At 40.6% G+C, this 20,666-nt stretch overlaps 1 protein-coding gene across 1 annotated transcript in view; it reads left to right on the forward strand.

Moving 5' to 3' along the window:
• Window positions 1–227: 227 nt before the first annotated feature.
• The window catches only part of LGR5 (leucine rich repeat containing G protein-coupled receptor 5), a 134,520-nt gene continuing 114,081 nt past the window's right edge, over window positions 228–20,666 (forward strand). Inside the window, exon 1 of the mRNA XM_065406449.1 lies at window positions 228–445. Coding sequence (XP_065262521.1) covers window positions 228–445 — 218 coding nt within the window. The remainder of the gene's footprint in view (window positions 446–20,666) is intronic.

Genomic DNA, 20,666 nt, shown 5'->3' on the forward strand with positions numbered 1-20,666 from the left:
CTCGGGCTCCCGCTCCGGCTGCAGCAGCTCGCGCTCCAGGCCAGGCTCCGGCTGCAAGAGCAGCAGCAGCTCCCCGCGCCAGGGCGGGCAGCTTCCTTGCAGCATCAGCAGCTGGGGCTGCGGCAGCTTCTTTCCCAGTCTCCGGCTGAGCCGGGGGGGTGTGTGTGAAACAGCGCCCTACAGGACAGCGGTGTAGAGCCCAGCGGCTACCAGCGCCCGCTGGCACCATGGACACCTCCTGCCCGGCCAGCGCGCTGCTCCTGCTCTGCTTCCTCGGGCTGCCTGGGGCTAGCAGCGGGGGCTTGGCGAGCCCCGCCGGGAGGCGGCAGAGGGGCTGCCCGGCCCTGTGCCAGTGTGAACAGGACGGGATGCTCCTCAGGGCGGACTGCTCCGACCGGGGGCTCACAGCGGTGCCCACCAACCTCAGCCTCTTCACCTCCTACCTGTAAGTGGCCGCCCCCCCTTATGGGGCCGTGTGGGGTGGGGACCGGCAGCTGGGGCTAGGCCCCTGGCTGCAAGGGTGGGGAGCGAGGCACCACCAGGGAGTTGCCTGCGAGGTGGGCGCTCAGCCTCGCGGAGGCCGATCGTGCACCTGGGGAGACTGCCGAGAGCGGGCTCCGCTCCAGCTGCGCCGAAAGGAGAGCGCTGTGGAAGCCCAGATGTGCTGCTCTCCCTGCGCTAACCCGAGATGACAGCCGCCTCCATAGGAAATGCTCCCGATCACTATCTTGCTCAAGGGCTGAATAGTTTGAATCCATTTCCACATCCATCACTTCAGTAAGTTCCTAATCGCCTTTTAATCAAGAAATTGGTTATAAAGCGTTTAGAGACGTCGGTCTGCCCTAGCGTTACCCAAACCAGACGGGCTGATACACTTACAGGATTGCTATATGATGGGCCATTTATTGGGTAATTAAAAGTGAGGCAATAGCAAAACCTGGATTAGAGCTACACGTACGTTATCTTTACCTTTGCTTCCCGGGACAAGGCTTTGAACTGCTGCTGATTTAATCTTTAACTGATCTGTCTAGGGGTTTGAAAGTTAATAGAATAAAGAAGAGAGAGCGGGTAAAATGCAGCGCTAACATTCAAATACAGCGCTGCTGCTTTTTGTTATTCAGAACAAGTAACTCCGTCACCCAGAACATGCGGAGAAAACAGTAGTTTAAACCTGTTCCTGATCAAACTAGCCCCGTGCTGAAACAGGTGGTTGGAAGTACAAGAGCTGTTCATATGTCAGATAATTGTTACTTTATGTCAGACCCTCTAGCCCTGGTCTTTCTTATGACAGAGATACTTGCGTGATTTGAACATTTCAGCTGAGTCTCTATTGAATTGCTTGCAGTTAAATCAAAGACTGTACACTTTCTGTTGTGTGTTGAGTTGTGTTGGGCTTGAGAATAGGAGTTGGTACCAGGGAAAATTCTGAAAGAAAAAAACTTATTTTTTATTTATTTATTTATTTTTGGTCACTGTTTTGCTTGTCTTGGTTTTTGTTTTGAAACTACTAATACAAGGCACTAATTTTACTGACACTATAAATTGTCTTAATTTCTGATTATGTACACTTTTGCAGACGAGTCCAAGTTCTCTGCATCTAGATACAGTATATCTGATGCTGAATGTGTTTATCCATGCTTTTTTTCCTGTTGACATACTTGTTGCAACAGTTATCATAAAGATGCTTTGATGGGATTACCAATCCAAATTTCAAGTGGGGAAAAAAACCATTCTGAATTCATTTCCCCCTTCACCTATGGTCGTGAAACTTGGTAACACAAAAAAGGTAGAGCTGCTGTGTGAATAATAAACTCTAAGTACTAAACATATATTGAGAAGGAGCTAAATTGAATGAAAATAGCTTTGATAAAAGAAACAAAATTGTTTGTTTGAAAAGAAGAATATGCATATTAAATGTATGTTGTTCAGAGCTCTGGCTATAATTTAAATTTGGTGATATATTCTCAAGTAATGGTAAAACAGATTTTGTTCAATTATTGTGTTTCCTAAATTTAACTTGACAGGAATACACAAGTTTTTAAAATTGCTCTGACATTGAAATAATTAGAAAATGTGAATATTACTATTTTCTACCAGCTGAGGCTTACTAGCCTATTAGAGTGTTGCTCACTACATCAGTTAAGTTGCCTCATATTAAGATTCTTATTTATTAAGATCATTACTTATTATTATTTCATTTTAGTTTATTATACTACTTAGAGTACGTTTAGACTTTTCAGAGTGAATTGCCATATTTTAAGAAACAAGGATAGTTGTTAATGAATTATAGTTTATACTCTGTAATAAAACAGAACTTTTCACATACACAATAAAATATTGAATAAGGGTATAGTCTTGAAGCCAAATGGGAATTTTGCCATTGACTTCAAAAGGAGCAGGCTGGGGCTCGAAGTATAAGAGAGAAACCGCTTTTGATGCTTAGTGTGTGCTTTGAAGAGTCATAATTGGAGTAACTATTCTGAATGTAGTAAAGACAGAAATAAAATACTTAACTTGATGGGATGAATGCTAAAACTGGAAAGTGTCCCATGTCTTGAGGGCCTGTTTCTTAACTAATTTGTGAAAAAGGAAAGTTATAGCTGAGCATGATGATGATAATGCTGGTACTGTGGACTGCTGCTGTTTAAAAGAAATCTCCTTCTACTGATCTGTTTCTTGAAGAATGGTGCTACTCCTTATGCAGTTTTGGCCCTCTAAAATTCCTCATGTTTACAGAAAGGGTCTCAAGATATTTCTCATGAATTCACTGTTATTTAATGGAATACATCCTGAAGGGTAGAAAATCCACTGCAGGAAAGGAGGAATTTTAAAGGACCAAGACAGTCCATATGCATTATTCCAGTTGTCCTGTAGAAAGTCATTAATGAGAATGTTTGTTTTAAAAGTGTGACACTATTCCTTATCATTTGTTCAGGACTATCATCATTTGATTGATAAAACATTGTCTAATTATGCAATGGAGTACCTCCGGCCCTGTGTAAACAAAGAACTGTCATGTCTCATTTTCTTTAGGTGGATAAGCAATGACAAATTTTAAAACGTGTATTTGCTACAAAAGTGTTTTTCATTTGGTAGTTGCCAGCCAGATTTTATGTTTCATAGTTCTTTTGCTGAAAAACAGAGAGGTTTACTCTCACTAATTACAATAATTCTTCTCCCAAAACAGGCTGAGTGCTTGAGTCCAAACCCTTACACTAACTCCCCCTCCTATGAAACCTGTGTTATTATTAGACCCTTTCCTGTACCTATTTGACCTGGTAATAGACATAATCAGGAGTACTATCTACTGTAAGTTTTTATTTTGTCCTATTTCCACCCTCTCATATCTTATCTGAATAGTTTGCCTGATGGAGAAAAGAGATAGTGGCTTCCTGATGAGAATCAGAAAATGGAAATTAAAAATTGACAGAAAAAGGTTGTTCAGGTATCCTGAGCTTTGTATTTTGAGATACAGGAGATGAGTTAGTTTATTATGATCTATTGTAGTGACTGTGCTATGGTGCTATTGCTGTATAGCTAATGAAGTCTATGGAAGGACCCAGCTACAGAATTCAGCATTTCCCACTTACCATAGCAGTTCTCCCCTCCCTTATAAAAAGAATTCTTGTTGTTGTTCAAAGTTGTATATTTGCTGTCACATGCTATTTGATTTTTTTTAAATTCAACTTATATTTTTCTTACTTAAGCCCACATAATCTGCTAAATGCATGTACACAATTCCTATTGACGTTAATGTGAATTCCATGTGTTGATAGAGGGCAGCATAGGGACTTGAGTTGCAAGTTAAGAATACAGTATGTCACTTTCTTATCAATGTACTACAGCGAACACTAAGGTCAGCATCTGTAAGTCCTTCACACGTGGAACTCCCATTAAGCCTCATTCCAATACTGTGAGCTAGTGAAGTATTATCCTGAATTTTTACAATGAAAAGGAAAACCGAGGCAGAAAGTGGTTTGTCCAACGTCACGGTGAAAGTTTGTGAAAGAGCTAGGAACTGAAGCCAGAACTCCTGATTCCCAGTTCTCTGTTTGAATCATGCAACCACCCATCATCTCCAAAATAACTGATATTCTAAAAAATAAAATCTGGCCAACTTCAAAGTTTAAGAATTGTTTTATTAACACGCTAACTGAAGAGCTGCTTTTTAAACTTATGTGATGCAATTTTAAATTATAAGAAGTTACATGTTCTTGGTAATCTATCTCCACTGTGGAGATAGATTAAATTATTACAAATAGCAATTCTACCCAACCAGCACAAATCCTGCATTTCTTGCACACCTAAACTGTCAATTAATTCAGTGGAGAGGTGTGAGTGCAAGAGAAATGCAGGCCCAGGCCTTTTACTGTTTTCATAATTTTGTATTTTAGATATAGATAGTATGATAATTTGTTTGTTTGTTCCTTTATGATTTGCTTCATAAATTCATTTATGTTAAGTTTTATTTGCATAAATAAAGATTTAACTTTGAGTAAATTATAAATTTGTTTAGGCATATGTCAATTAGAAGTTTGATTTGCATAGTGTTTCACAGAAGTGCCGTCTGATGTTAAGGCAAACTAGTTTTGAAATTAAGAAGATAAAATTTATTTGTGCTGGTAAAATATATGAAAAACAGATCACAAAATCTTTTCAATGGTTACAACATATTCTCATTTAAACAAATTCTGATCTCCTTCTTTCTTTTTCCACAACAATATATTCAATATGTGCTATTAAGCACATGGAAAATTTTCAAGGACTGAATTAGAATATCTGAAAGTTAAAGATTTCACTATTTTTAAAAAGTAGTAGAATTCTGTTCTCAGAAACAAAGTGAACTGCTGAGACATTTACAAGAAAAGAGAGACGGTAATATTTATTACAAGAATACACAAAACCTAAAAACCCCTACTCTCACTACAATCTTTGAATAAGCTTACACATTTTTCTGTTTATCTTTTCCCCACCCTATGATACAAACTCAGTCCTGTGTGCCTCATGGTCTGAGATATCCTGGAAGTGATTTCAGTTTATCAAGGAGATCAAATAGCAGAGTAGTGTCTCAGGCAAGAGCAAGCCTTTATAAGTCTTCTTGCAACCTCCAGATCAATTGACAATGTGCAGGTGTGGCATGGCTAGTAAAATACCTGCCTTATCTTTTGAAATCTGTAAACAAGTATTTCCTAACATTCTAAACAATTCTTGCTGTCCTCTAGCTGAAATAAAATAAATGGCTACTATATGATTTAAACTGATAATTGGCAAATTGGCCCAGAAAGGTGGCTAATGTAATTTCACTGTTTCAATAGACTGAGGACCAGATTCTGGAGCTACTCTGGATTTACAGCAGTGAAATCAGGATTAGAATCTAGCCCTAAATACCTACTCTGAAAAGAAAATTGTTCAAATTCTTTTCCCATATGTAAATTTTGCTCATGACATTTATATGTACATATATAAATTAGAAGTGTGTACAAATTGGAATATTTCACAATGTATTTTAAATCACAAATGTTTTATATGTCTTGATAGGAATATTTTTAGTTTTAAAATATAAACAGGTAGATCATAATTGCATTCTTCATGTTTACAGAAGGATGAGTATGAAAATCAATAAAATACAAATTAAAGCTTCTTTTAAAAAGTGACTGACTGTCATTCTTACTGGCTGGGAACACAGTATTAAAGAATGAGTCTTTACACTGCTTTCTATAGAGCCTTGTGCTATTCAGAGGGGGGAAAAAAGGCACTCACGCACACACACAACCTCCCTTCTTTGTAGCGTAAGGAAATTATACATAAATTGACAGGAAAAAGGAAACTCTCTTTAAGCTGCTAGAATATAAGGAGCTGGCAGGGTGAAGGCACCTTCAGTTTAGTTTGGTATCTGAAGTGCAGAGGACAATTGGCCTGGCAGAGGGAGCCCAACTCCAGCTGAGAACGCGTGCACTGGGCTGACCTTCCTAGTCAGCATGCCAACTAAGATTATACTTTCTTCAAGTGTTTCCTTGTTAACCCAGTCTTTTCTCCAATGTTATTTGTCTTTCAAATGCTTAAAACCGCTACCCAATTTTGCAGCCAAAATGCTTTCTTTTTTTACTTGTCTATTCGCCAAAAAGAATTCTTCATTCACATGCACTGCTTTCTGAATTCTTTACAGATCATTTACATACAATTTAAGGTTGGTTGTTTCCTTCCAGTGGGTCAGATTCTTCTCAGTTACATTATTGCAAATATGGAGTTGCTCCTTTGGCTCTGACTAACGTAACTGAGACCAGAATTTGGTGCAATGTTTTTGGCATATCAAATTGATTAATCATAGTCTTCAGCTATAGAAGAAATACTCTAGCTCCTTCAGAACGAAGGGACATCTTCAAAACATTCTTATCCCCTCTTAGAGGATTAACATCTCACTGGACAAAGCCTTACATTACATGTTCTGTCCAGTTTACATACAAGGCAGGAGTAACCTCTGTGCAATTCCACTAAGCAGACAGTAGGAGGATAAGGCCCGTAGGGTTTAGAACAGAAATAAATGCCCCCTTTGTGAAAGGGGCCTAACATTATTTATTTATGAATCGGGATGATAACCACAGACAAAAGACACCTATCCTAGTCTCTGTTTTTCCTTACAATTATTTTTAAACTCAACCAAAGAAAGACAAACCACCAGCAACTTCCACATACACCTCTACCCCAATATAACGTGACCCGATATAACACGAATTCGGATATAACACGGTAAAGCAGTGCTCCAGGGGGGGCAGTGCTGCGCACTCTGGTGGATCAAAGCAAGTTTGATATAACATGGTTTCACCTATAACGTGGTAAGATTTTGTGGCTCCAGAGGACAGCGTTATATCGGGGTAGAGGTGTATGTGACAGTAGCTAATTAGCTCTCCCAGCAAAGAAAAAAAATAAGGAAAAATACCCCACGTTCCCTAAATACCACCCTCAAGCAACACCTCCCTTCCCGAAAGCCCAATAAAAAGAAGGGCAACAAACCTGGACGATTTTGGACCAGAGAGTGAGTTCCAAAGCAATGGGGCTCTCATAGAGAATGCCCTGCCACAACCTCCTTTCCTTTTATATTAAGAAAGCTTCAGCTTGAGCACATCCACTGATTGTAACAGTGACCGTCTGGCACAGAGAGAGGGGCAATCTCTCAAGCAGTCAGGTCCCAGGCCAGCTAGAGCTTTGTAGGTCAAAACTAACACCTGGAACTCCACCCAGAGATGAACAGGCAGCCAATACAGATCAGAGTATTGGTATAATATGCACACAGTTAGATACCCATTTAAGAAGTGACTTGCCACCTTCTGCATCAGCTTCCAAATGAATTTAAGAAGAAGCCCCTGATATAGTATGTTGTGGTAATCTATTCGTGAGATGACAAAGGCAAATATCACAGCACTGTGATCCATATTGGAAAGAAAAATTTTCAATCTCCTGGCTACACACCACTTGAAAATAAAAAGGTCATACTGAAAGCTAGTAGTCTCACCGCTCTTAAATTGCAACTCTGAGTAACAAAGGCCGGGCAAACACTCTGTATCAGTGGGTGAGTATAATTGCCTCCAAATCTCCCTATTGCTTTCCCCCACCCTCCTTCTCTCTCTCTCTCTCTCTCGCCCTCCTCCCATGTTTCCCTGGGAGGACCACTCTTAGTTCTGCTGTAAGCTGTTAAACAAGAGATCCTTTCTTGGCCTGATGACCCCTCTGAAATCCCACCTGGCTGATTGTCAGAGAGGAACACTGGCACTGGCACTGGACTGGAGGAGAAAGCAGTAAGGGGACACTGAGCATCTGTAGCACCTCTCTGAATGTCACCCCTAGGGCCTGGCTTCCACTTACATCCATTATAAAGCCACCTCAGAAGGGAACCTTCTTCGTCAGGATTTGTATAACTTCTGCAAGCAAGTGGGCAATGAAATGGTTCCGCATTATGGAGGAATCGGAGTCTAAACTTTGGCCCCTACTATTTAATCCCTTAACAAGTATTGGAGCAGTCTGAGACACCACCTGTCTCTGCTCCCTTTGTGCTATTCAGGCACTGCAAAGGAGTTTGAAACCATCCGCACGTAGCCAGTGGATTTAGAATCAGCATAGCTAGCTCTTACTCCTCCCTCCCTGCAGCCCCTGGCGCAGGGAGCATTTCAGGAGTGGGAGGGGCATGGAGATAGGCCAGAAGTATCACCCAGCAGGACCTGAGTGGCAGCACCTCACAACCCGCTGATTGGCCAATACCAGTCCTTAAACCAGGAAGCCAATGAAGGGACTCTGTCTGAGCAATAACCTGGCCTGCCTTCCTCTGCTTCAGATCCTACTTGTGAGAGATCCTAGACTCTGGCTTCTGACCCTAGTTTATCCTTGACTTTGCTATTCAATTGCTGTCTGTAACCTGGTGCACAACCCTCATCTCCTGGTAATCTGATTGACACCTGACTCTCAGTTCACTCTCTGGCCTGCCTTAGACTCGGCCTGACTCCCAACTCCTGCTCTGACCACTAGGTCTGACCACCCTCGTCCTGGTTGTGACACCACACCCCTAGTGCAACGTGGAGACACCTATTGCACTGGCGCGGAAACAGTTGCAGTAGAAGGAGGATTTGGGAGCAGACTAATGGAGGGGTGCAGATCCAGTGGCTGGAAATGCCTTTGTAGGGGGCATTGAGGGATGTGGCCTCAGTTCCAGCATTAAGACCAAGGAATTTGTGAATTCTGACCCCTGGAGAGTTCCCTACATACAGCCCAATTACTCTGAATTTCACCTAGAATAAGCATATGTGGTTACACAAAGGTCAACAGAGAAATCAAAAGTGTGTTATGGGGAGAGAAAAGACATGTGGCTTGGAAGCAGGACTACATGGTGCTGCACTGGAGTAAACTGGCTTGCAGTGGGGCAGCTTACCCTAGCTTCAAATTCTAAGGGTAAGCAGTGGTGCAAATCATAGTTTACATTAGTGCTGTGTGTCTACAGTAGGTGGTGTTGGCAATCAGTTATGCTGGTGTAGCCTCAACAGTAACATCAGTATAGCTCCCTTGGTGGCTGGTAGGCCCCAGTGTAGACAAGGCCTGCATTTTGTGGAAGAGGGAAGAGTGGACATTTGCAGTATTGCTGTTAGTTGTTTATAAATGAGGCAGGAAGGACTATGAAAAGGGAAATTTTGATCAATACACAGGGCTCAAATTGTGTCATTTTAGGCCTAGCCCTGAATAGAGGCTAATGCAAAACCACATCACCCCAAGAGTAGTATGTGAAGGGATTGTGAGCACCTCAGGGTGCATGGCCTTACCTCATCCCTGCCCTTTTTGGGGTAATGTGTATCCCTGAATACAAGGATTTCTGTTGTCTCTGGCCAGTGCACGGGATGTACTTGCACCCTCCATCCTGTGCACAAGCCAGAGGAAAAACTGTACCCTAACTGAATAAATTCTTGAAGAAACATAAAACATTTCTGGTAAAGAACAACAGGGGCAAGCATAGTAATTTTTAGAACAAGATTAAAACTTGTCTGAATTCAAAAGTTGAATAAAGAATCTTTAATTGTCTAGAGAACGCTAATATGAGGACTAAGTGTGTGTTAAAATTTTGTAACTGGAAATATTTCATGGATTATTTGGATGAAATATTTTAAATCTTTAGAGGGAGTGGAGAAAAAAGACGACATATCTAAGGGCTTATCTACAGTACCACGCAGGGTCGATCTAAGATACGCAACTTCAGCTACGTGAATAGCGTAGCTGAAGTTGACGTACTTAGATCTACTTACCACGGTGTCTTCACTGTGGAAGTCAACAGCTGATATTCTCCCGTCAACTCTGGTACTCCACCAGAACGAGAAGAGCAAGCAGAGTCGACGGGAGAGTGCTCAGCAGTCATGAAAATCGACCCCTGCTGGATCGATCGCTGCCCGCCGATCCGGAGGGTAGTGTAGACAAGCCCTTAGAAATATAAAGCTGAAAGGGACCTTGAGAAGTCATCAAGTCCAGTCCTCTGCACTGTGGCAGGACAAAATAAACCTAGGTGATCCCTGATATGTATTTGTTGAGCCTGTTCTTAAAAACCTCCAGTGATGGGGTTACCACAACCTCCCTTGGAAGCCAGTTCCAGTGCTTAACTACCTTTATAGTTAGAAAGTTTTACCTAATATCTAACCTAAATTTCCCTTGCTGCAGATTGAACCCATTACTTCTTGTCCTACCTTCAGTGGACATGGAGAACAATTGATCACCATCCTCTTTATAACAGCCCTTACTTAACACAGTGGCTCTCAAACTTTTGTACTGATGACCCCTTTCACATAGCAAGCCTCTGAGTGCGACCCCCCCCCTTATAAATTAAAAACACTTTTAAATATATTTAACCTGGGGCGGCCACTCCGGAGAGGGGCGGCAGGTCCAGGTATTCGGCGGCAATTCGGCGGATGGTCCCTCACTCAGGCTCGGAGCGAAGGACTTTCCACCGAATTGCCGCCGCAGATCACGATCGCGGCTTTTTTTTTTTTTTTTTTTTTGCTGCTTGGGGCGGCCAAAACCCTGGAGCCGGCCCTGTATTTAACACCATTATAAATGCTGGAGGCAAAGCGGGATTTGGGGTGGAGGTTGACAGCTCGCGACCCCCCCTGTAATAACCTCATGACCCCCTGAGGGGTCCCAACCCTCAGTTTGAGAACCCATGCCTTAACATATCTGAAGACATATCAGGTAACCCCCTCAGTCTTCTCAAGACTAAACATGCCCAGAGTTTTTAACCTTTCCTTATAAGTCATGTTTTCTAAACCTTTTATAATTTTTTTGCTCTCCTCTGGACTGTATCCAGTTTGTTCACATCTTTCCTAAAATGTGGTGCCCAGAATTGGACACAGAACTCCAGCTGAGGCCTCACCAGTGCTGAGTAGAATGGGACAATTACCCCCACCCCATGTCTTGCATACAACACTCCTGTCACTACACCCCAGAATGAGGTTAGCCTTTTGACAAATCCATGCTGACTCTTCCTTATAACCCCGTTATCTTCTGGATGCTTACATATTGATTATGTTCCATATCTTTCCAGGTATCAAAGTTAAGCTGACTGGTCTATAGTTCCCCACGTCTTATTTGTTCCCCTTTTTAAAGATAAATGCCATGTTTGCCCTTCTTCTGTCTTCTGGGACCTCACCCATCCTCCAAGAGTTCTCAAAGATAATTGCTAACGGTTCCAAGATTGCTTCAGCTTGTTCCTTAAGTACCCTAGGATGAATTTCATCAGGCCCTGCCAACTTGAATCCATCTAACTTGTCTAAATATTCTTTAACTTGTACTTTCCCTATTTTGGTTTGCATTCCTTCCCCCTTCTTGTTAATATTGATTGTGCTGAGTATCTGGTTGACATTAACCTTTTTAGTAAAAACTGAAGCAAAAGAGGCATTAAACACCTCAGCTTTCTTCATGTCATCAGTTATTAGCTTTTGTCCCGTGCTAAGTAGAGGACCTACACTTTCCTTCATCTTTCTTTTGCTCCTAATGCATTTAAAGAACCTCTTCTTATTGCCTTTTATGTTCCTCGCTAGGTGTAACTGATTTTGCACCTTAGTCTGTCTGATTTTGTTCCTACATGCTTATGCTATTTTTTGTGCTCCATGCTTCCATTTTTTTTGTAGGATTCTCCATGCTTCCATTTTGTGTAGGATTCTTTTTTGATTTTCAGGTTATTAAAGAGCTCCCAGGGGAGCCATATTAGCCTCTTACTATTATTCCTATCTTTCCTAGAGCCAGATTCATTCCTGTGTGTAATTCCATGGAATTCAATGGAGTTACACCAGGTCAGACTTTGTTCCTTTGTTCTATGCTTATACTAAAGGAACTAACTTTTGTTGTGCAAAATTGGTATTGCTAAAACACAAAGACAAAAAAAAGCTCGCAACAATTAGTACAGTCTATGTACAGCCCTGGAATATTGAATGACAGAAAAGCTTTAAAACACAGTATTAAAAAATGAAGTTAGTAACTTTTGCTACTTTATAGAGTAAAGTGTGCCATTAAAGAGGGAGTAAGTTACTTATCTGTTATTCCTGTGCAGAGTGTATGTTTTTCTGAGGCAATCCGAAAGTCAGATTCGTTCTTGAGAAGATCTTAAACATACAGCCAAGTATCAGTCTTCTGTCCTCAAGCTATTTGTGTCAGGATGCAGGCTTCTGCCATAAAACTGTTGTGCTGTATCAACACAAATGTTTGTGGCCATCTATGCAGATTATCAGTTAAGTGGAGGCAGGTGGGACTTTGTTTTGTATTTGATGGTGACTTTTTCTTGGTGGCGTTAATGAAAAATTCAACAGGTTTTTATGGATGACACTTAAATGCCATTGTGATAGGTGCACTGTACATAGCATCATAAACTGATGTACTGAGCCCAATAGAATTATCAGAGTCACATTTCTTCTCACATTAGTGGCTCAGCTGTCTTGCCTTCCATGGCAGTCTATAGACTATGTGTGTCAAATCATGTGAACTTGGAGTTAGATGTAATCTGTTTTCTCCATTTATTGTTGATCGATAATATAGCATCTTACGGTCATGTTGTTCTATGTTCCTGCATGTCTGGCCATAGGGTACTGCTACAAGAGCATCAGATTTCCCAAGGATTTTGTAATATTGAGATTCACTGGATGGTATTATGCACAATGTCATATCTCTATATGAGAAACATAACAGATAGTAAAACACTTCATGCTCTCAACGTACTGTTAGTTTAATCTGTTCTGATAAAAGTATGATGACTGATTAAGAGCCAATTTAGCTTCCAGTGAAATGAAGAACAAAACTCCATTGACTTTATTCATGGCGGGTCAGACTCCTGATACATCACAATTAGTTTTATTGCAAAGCTTGTTGTTGGGCCATTGTGTGCCTATTCTATGGGAAATGATTCATTCTTTATCCAAACAACACCATCTGCTGAGTACACAAACGGATTTGGTGAATGAGTAATTGTTTAAGTACATGATGACAGTAATTATAAATAATATTCATTAACAGTTTTGATTATCTCAGAATACACAGCTCCTGCATTAAAAGTGTTCAGAGTTTTTAAAAGACGGAATTAAGGTGTGTGTGTGTACAAAACATAAGTTAATATAGATCAAACCAATTAAAGTAAACATTCTTTGTATTGTCATGTGATAATAGTATTTTGATAAATGAGGTATCTGTTATATGTGGAAAACACAAGAGAATAATAACGAGGGCTCATAGAAGAAAAAACCTCTTTCCCAGAAAAGCATCATGTCTCCATTCCTTCATCTTATAAGAGCACTCTTTACATCAGTTACATGGAATATCACTCTTAGCTGTAACAGAGTGAAACCAAGTTAAAATTATGTATAGAATATGCCTCATCCTTCAACCCGTCTTTTAAGGGTAGCATAATGTGGTATTGTGTGGGATTCCAGTAGCTGCATTTGTCAAATTAACATTTATTTCCAGGCCAAACTGCTGACCTTAGTGCTCCTCTATGCCAGCAAGACCATCACAGGGAAGGATAACAATAGATGCCTACATGCCTTCTACCAATGCTGTTTAGTATGAATCCTTAGAACAGAATGGTCTGACAAAATAACTCATATACTTGTATACTGTCTAACTCAGCGAGCAGCTGCCAGCCTATTAGTCAAACTAAGTCCTTCAAACAGTATGACAGCCAAACTCCTGAATCCATCCACTCACATGCAATTAGAACAGACATGTTGCTACTGTCCACTGGCTGGAAATTACCTGGAATGCACCCCAGGAATACATGGCTCAAGATCATGTAAGCTGACCTGAAAGAAACAACTCAAGGCAGCACCAGGTGTGGAGGATGACGTGGAACAAAGGGTCCAGGAAATTCTCATTTATGCTCCATGGCATCGTTATTGATGAAGATGAAATGTCAGGTGGAGTTTCTCAAGAGAGTTACAGAGAGAGACTTTGGAGTTTCACACTGCTAAAATGGTTTTGCAGTATTGATCAGACCATGATATTCTTGAATAAATGTTTTAACTGTGTAATATAATAAACATGTGCTTTTTCTCTTTTAGTTAAAAAAGGTTGGCTATGCTATAAAAACTGAAATTTACATTCATATACTAAGGAAGGCACCAATTAATTTTTTGATTATATTCCAAGATTGATCTCAGCATGGAGCTGCAAACATTGGAGAAAAAAATACAACATTTACTAAATACTTTTTTCAGTCTTGCCTTTGTGGTCAACATAAAATGCATCAGATTAGTTAATGCAACAACACAAATAAAGTCAGGATTTTTATTTATGATACTAATAAACTATATAGGTAGCAGTCTGCACCTGTTTCAGACTGCACTAAATCTAGTAATAGTGCATAACTTTGTTCTTGCAAGATCTGAAAACTGTAGCATCTAATTATCAAATCAGGTAAATGGAATATGGATCTGATAGTACTGAATTATGTTGTCAAAAACTGCAAGGACCGGGATGCACCAAGCTGCAGTGACATAATATTTTAGTTTGAAACTGAAAAATAACAGAATTTAATTCAGGATAGACAAAAAAGCATCAGTGAGAACACAGCATAATGTCTGAAAAGGCTGAGTGACATGGAGTTGCAATTTTCACAAGAATGATGATGAAACAAAACTCCTCTACTGTATGCACTGATTTTGAGATGACCAGCTGTGAGGTCTTAGATGAAACTGTTTGATATTCTAAAATTGGTATGAGATTGTGAAATATCCAAAGAACACTTTGGAGGAAAGGAAATTGGTATGAAAAAAACATATGTGCATGTAAGTTAAAAGATACACAATCAAAAACAACAATTCCCTAAGGAACATGGGGCCAGATTCTGTCCAGTGCCTAATGTGCAAGCTAGGGCATCAGGAGGGCAAAGGTGGCTTTTAGCCATTTGAAACTCCCAGATTCTGGGCTGCTTCACAAGCCAGCACAGCTCCTGAGTAAGTCAGAGCAGCCAGTGGACCTCCCTATGGCCTGTTCCACTGCTCAGATCCATCAAGCAGAGCACACTCTAGCCATTTAGGAGGGAGGGAAGGTCATTCCAACCTCTTTATGACCCCTTTATACCACAGGAGTGGCACACAGGAGCCAGAATCTGGGCCAAAGTATCAGCTGTGCCCTCGTGTAGGCTTAGCAGCCCTGGGGAGGAGAGGGTACACTGTTCAAAGGGCGGTGGAGAACCACTCATTCCTTGGAGGCTTTTGCAAGACATAATGCCACCAGAAACTCTGAGGAAAGCTTGTTAAGCTGGGGTCTCCATACACTGTTATTTATCTTTGGGTTTCTGTCGCACCCATCCCCATAAAAGTATTATACCTGTTAACCAGGTGCAGCCAGTAGTCCTCCTACTATAGACCTGGCAGTGTACATTTATCTTTTGAACAGAACCATCCAGTTAATGTTTATCCCACAATTCCAAAATGTGTCCAAAGCCTTTCCAACTGATGAAAGTCCCAAATGTTTTCTGCCCAGCTGCCAAAACTCCAGCTTCCCCTGTTAACTTTCCTGATGCAGTTTTATATTGTCAGTCCAAAAATATATACCAATGTATATATGATATATATGGTGTGTGTGTGTGTGTGTGTGTGTATCTATGTACCAATGGATTGTAATGCATGAACGTCTACTTCCTGAGCAAAAAGACCTAGCTCTTTCACCCAAGGCTGTAACAGGCTCATCAACCTCTATGTGGCCTAGCCACCACCAGATGGAGACAGAGTGTCACACCATGCTGGCCTGAGTAGTACAAACATTCAGGGGCAGAGTAAAATGAATTTAATATGACAATATTTATTTTCATATTCAGTAAAAACCTCAGTTGTTGAATATACCTGAAGCTACTACAGAGAATTTCTAGTCTGCTGCAGCACCAAAGCAGCCTTGACCATAGATGGCATGATATATCTGATAAACACAATGTAACATGGCAGGGCTTCTCCCCAGCCTGCACAAGCCCCTCTGTCATGCCCACAAATTCTTTTAGGCACTTTTATTTCTCAGCAGAGGTAAAACAAACAAACAGTTCTTCAGCTCACCCTGAGCTATAATCCCCAAGGGATTTTACACCTCCACTTCCCAGGCTCTCACTGACTCCCCTTTGAGGGGACTCTGGGTCTCTCCTTTTCTAGGCCCAGGTACCCTCTTTTAAAGCTCATTAGGGACAGCTGATATGGCACAAGTACACTGGCCCTGCTCCTTCTTAAAGGGCAGTTTCAAAGTAGGATTTAAACAACCATCAACTTGAACTAGCTGAAGCCTCCAGATGCATGGTGAGATCTCCTCCACATGACAGCCTAAGACATAAAAGACTCTTGAAATCTCAACAGCTGAGGTCTTTCAATGTAAGAACAGATAAGAGCTAATTATTTCAACTGCAGTGATGGTCATATATGTTATTTATATTGTAGTTATAATTATTAAAATTATGAAATAGAAAAGAGCAAAAGTCCTGAAGGATTTTTTTTAGTGTCTGAATTTTTCAATATGATTTTATAAAAGTAAATTTTTTAAGTAAGTTTATGGATATATTTTTTTTTCTTCAGAAGCTGTTCAGGCCAGATTTTAAAATCTATTTAGATGTCTGCATTCAAAGGGAGTTAGACGTCTAGGTGCTTTTGAAAATCCCATTAGGCAGTGCCTAGTAGGCACCTATCTGCATCTTTAGGCACCTAAATACCTTTACAAATGTGACCCGTCAGGAGAAAAGTTATGTTGGGAAACTGAAAAGTTTTCTAGGCATGGCAAGTTATCATTCCAGACTTAGAAAGGAGTTTTCAAGTTTAAGTAAACCTTTACAGGCATTGACAAGACGCTAAATTTATTTGGCTATGTGTCTTTCAGAAGACTTTTCGAGACCTCAAATCTGAATTAGAAGACTCTTCCACTATCTCATATTATGCTGTAATGCCCTATTCCAAAATCATTATGTAGTCTGGTTGGCTTCGGTACCATTTTAAGAGATGAAATGAAGAATGGAGATCAGAAGATCATTTCCTATGCAAGTCACAATCTGTGAGATACAGACAATATAATTGCAAGATGGGGAAAAGATTCTGAAGTTGCTTGACCCTGTGAACAATTTTCTTTTCTTTTTTTTTAAGCACACCATATAAAATTGTGATTGACAGTCACTTTTGAAATCAGAAAACCTACATAACTGAAAGATTGAAAGACAGGGGTTAAGACTGCAAGTATTCAGTCCCCAGATGGTGCAAAGACCTGGTAATATCTGGTGATACCAGCTGACTGACTACATTTCTTAACATCTACTTCAAAACACTGACTGGTTCTATACTAGTGTTCCTAATTCAACACTATTCCAAAAACTCTTAGAACTTGGTAAATTCAAAGAAGACTGCAGTGGAGATTGGGGCTGTCCAGTCTACTGCAATTCACTATCTGAGCTCTGGTCAACTGTTGTCAATCTTTTAAAAGGTCTGGAGGGATATAAAAAAGTAGTGATTTTTTTGAAGAAATCAAAATTAAGTTGGCAGGTGCAGTCTGCTGTGCCTGGGAACATAGGAGTTGCCACACTGGATCAGACCAATGGTTCATTTAATCCAATATACCATTCCAATATTTGCCAGTACCAAATGCTTCAGGGGAAGTTTATTCCTAAACTTGAATATTTAATTGTAGGCTTATGCACTAAAGCAGAAATTTGTATCATGCTATATTTAATGCAACTGTGGAAATTATTATTACTAATATGTCCAAACCTTTTTTTAAATCCTGCTGAGGTACTGACCTCAAATAATATCTTGTGACATTGAGTTCCACAGCTTAATTATGCATAGTGTAAATTATCAGTTTTTAAATTGTTGATTTTAATTTCAAGGGATGTCCCCTTGTTCCAGTAATCTGAGAAGGGAGTAAACATGCCTGACTGAGATTCTCTGTAGCATTGTTTTATATACCTCTGGCACACCTCCTTCTATTCATCATGTCTCTAAATTTAACAGTCCTGATCTTTTTAGTCTCTTCTTACATGGTTGCCTTTCTATTCCATTTTTGTAGCCCTTCTATGGGCCCTTTTTATTTCTGGTGTATCTTTTTAGAGATGAGTTGCCCAGAGAAGCTAAGAATTCCCGAATCTGTGAGACAAACTATCAGGTTAATACACAATAGCCATTTGGAACTAATGATGTTAAAGCAGCCATGTAACTGGAAACTAACTTTGTTTCAGGAAATTTACAGGGCCAAATTCTGTTCTCCTTTACAGAGGCATAAATTCAGACCAACAAATTTACTACCTGGGTAACTGAGAGCAGAATTTAATGGATACTGGTAGTCCTGAAAATGGTTGTACTCCTGTTGCTACTCTTAAATTACCAGACCTTCTAAGCATCATCAGATCTAAAGAGCTTGGCAGTTATTAGCGAGCCTCCCAAAAGTCTCAATGAATGGTTGTAAATTTTATTGAACTAATTACCTGTAATATATATGAGATAGGTTTCATGTATACCGTGAAAATGAGAAATATCTTACCTGCTTTGTTTCCAATAATAATTTTATTGTAATAAGATCATTGTTCAAGAAACTATATAGATTTTAAATATGCTCACCTGTTTTAGGTCAAATTTTCATCTTTAACATTTTGTTGAAAAGAACAATATATTTTGGAACTATACATGCATACTTTACCATTAAGATGATGGTCACATTAGCTTTCTGTAAATAAGTGCATGGGTAAGATGTTGATTGCTCTTTGAGAAGGAAGAGAGACAAATAGCAAACACCTTGGAGTGTAGCTTCATATGGAAACTAGTTCTGCAAAAGAAGTTTGATAAGTTTAACAGTAAGTTTCTTTGTTGATTGTAGAATCTGTCTCCTCACTGCTGTAAATATGTCTGTTTGTCTTGCTAGGAATGGAGATGCAACATATAAACTCTTGGTTTGTCAAGACTTGTGTACAATACTTCCTCTAACTTTGCAGCAGTAATAGTTATCTGAAAGGATTCTGTAAAGAATGAAAGTAGATATAATTATTGGTTAGCAGCTACAAAAATAGTATGATGTGCTGTATGTGCCATGTTGGAACAGTGTTCTATTTTAGTCCTAAGCCTGCTGCCTGTGTGCATTCATTTATATCAGGGGTCGGCAACCTTCGGCATGCGGCTCGCCAGGGTAAGCACCCTGGCGGGCCGGGCCAGTTTATTTACCTGCTGACGCGGCAGGTTCGGCCGATCGCGGCCCCCACTGGCCACAGTTCGCCGTCCCGGGCCAATGGGGGCGGCGAGAAGCCGCGGCCAGCACATTGCTCGCCCGTGCCGCTTCTCGCCGCCCCCATTGGTCCGGGACGGCAAACTGCAGCAAGTGGGGGTCGCGATCGGCCGAACCTGCCGCGTCAGCAGGTAAATAAAACTGGCCCGGCCCGCCAGGGTGCTTACCCTGGCGAGCCGCGTGCCGAACGTTGCCGACCCCTGATTTATATACACTGATGACAGTGACAAAAATGTTTTAATGCTTTTTTCTTCTGTTACCTTCACAGAGACAATACAGAGAAACTTGAATGAGAGACAGATTCCATTCCATCAATGGAATTGTTTATTAAAGTACAATTGCACCTGAGCACATCCTTCAAGTCAATGGAGTTGCATGGGCATCACTGAGGGCATAAGCTTAACACAGTGGGGTGGCACAGGTGTTACTGATAGCCTAATTTGGTCTGCAGAAACTTAATAATGATGCATGTGATTGAAAGAGCAGCAGAATGAGGGTGGCTGGTTCATATTGGGCTCTGGTTTTCAGGGTATTGTTTGTGGATTATATATGGAGGATGAGACATGAAATATTGTGAACTGTTAACCTAGTGAGAAAATTTGTCAAGGGAGAGACAAGTCTGATTTGTATATTTATTTTCTGACTTGTAAAACTGTGCCCATCACAATTGTCCCTGAAGCACATACATTTTAAAAAAAAAACTCTACAAAATTGGTTACCCAACATTAAATAAAAATAAATAAAATCCCCAAAATTGGAGACAGCTTTTGCACTAACACTGTCCTATCTATACAGGTTCTTGTATGGTCCCCATCAACAGAGTATCTGACTTTGTGTCCTCAGAAAAAAACCTGCGAAACCAAATGGCAATTAAACCCTGTCCTGAAAGTAAACAGATATGGAACCTGCTAGACCAAAGGGGGAAAAGAATTTAGAAGCAAAGGCTCTCCATTGAAAGTGCCAAGATAGAATCCACCATTTGTTTTGGCTCAAGCGCATCCACTGATTTGAACTGGGAGAGTGATAGTGTTTCATGTAGCTAAGACAGGTAGCTAAATTCTGTGAGCAGGAGCTATTTGGGTTATCTTTGCCAGCAGAGTCTCTAATTCCACTGAACTGGAACTACCTGGCTCTCAGAACTTTAGATTCAGTCAAGTGTTTATGTGGAGCTTTGGGATATGTCTACACTGCAATTAAACACCTGCGACTGGCCCGTGTCAGCTGAGTTGGGCTCGCAATGCATAAAATTGCCATGTAGAGGTTACCCTTGTGGGGTCCCACAGCTTGTGCTATAGCCCAAGCCTGAATATCAACGCTGCAGTTTAACAGCCTGTTAGCCCAAGCCCCATGAGCCCAAGTCAGATGACACGGGCCAGCTGTGGGTGTTTGATTTCAGCATAGACATAACCTTGGAGACCCTTAAG

The sequence above is a fragment of the Emys orbicularis genome, chromosome 1 (genome assembly GCF_028017835.1).
Source record: "Emys orbicularis isolate rEmyOrb1 chromosome 1, rEmyOrb1.hap1, whole genome shotgun sequence".
Lineage (NCBI taxonomy): Eukaryota > Metazoa > Chordata > Testudines > Emydidae > Emys > Emys orbicularis.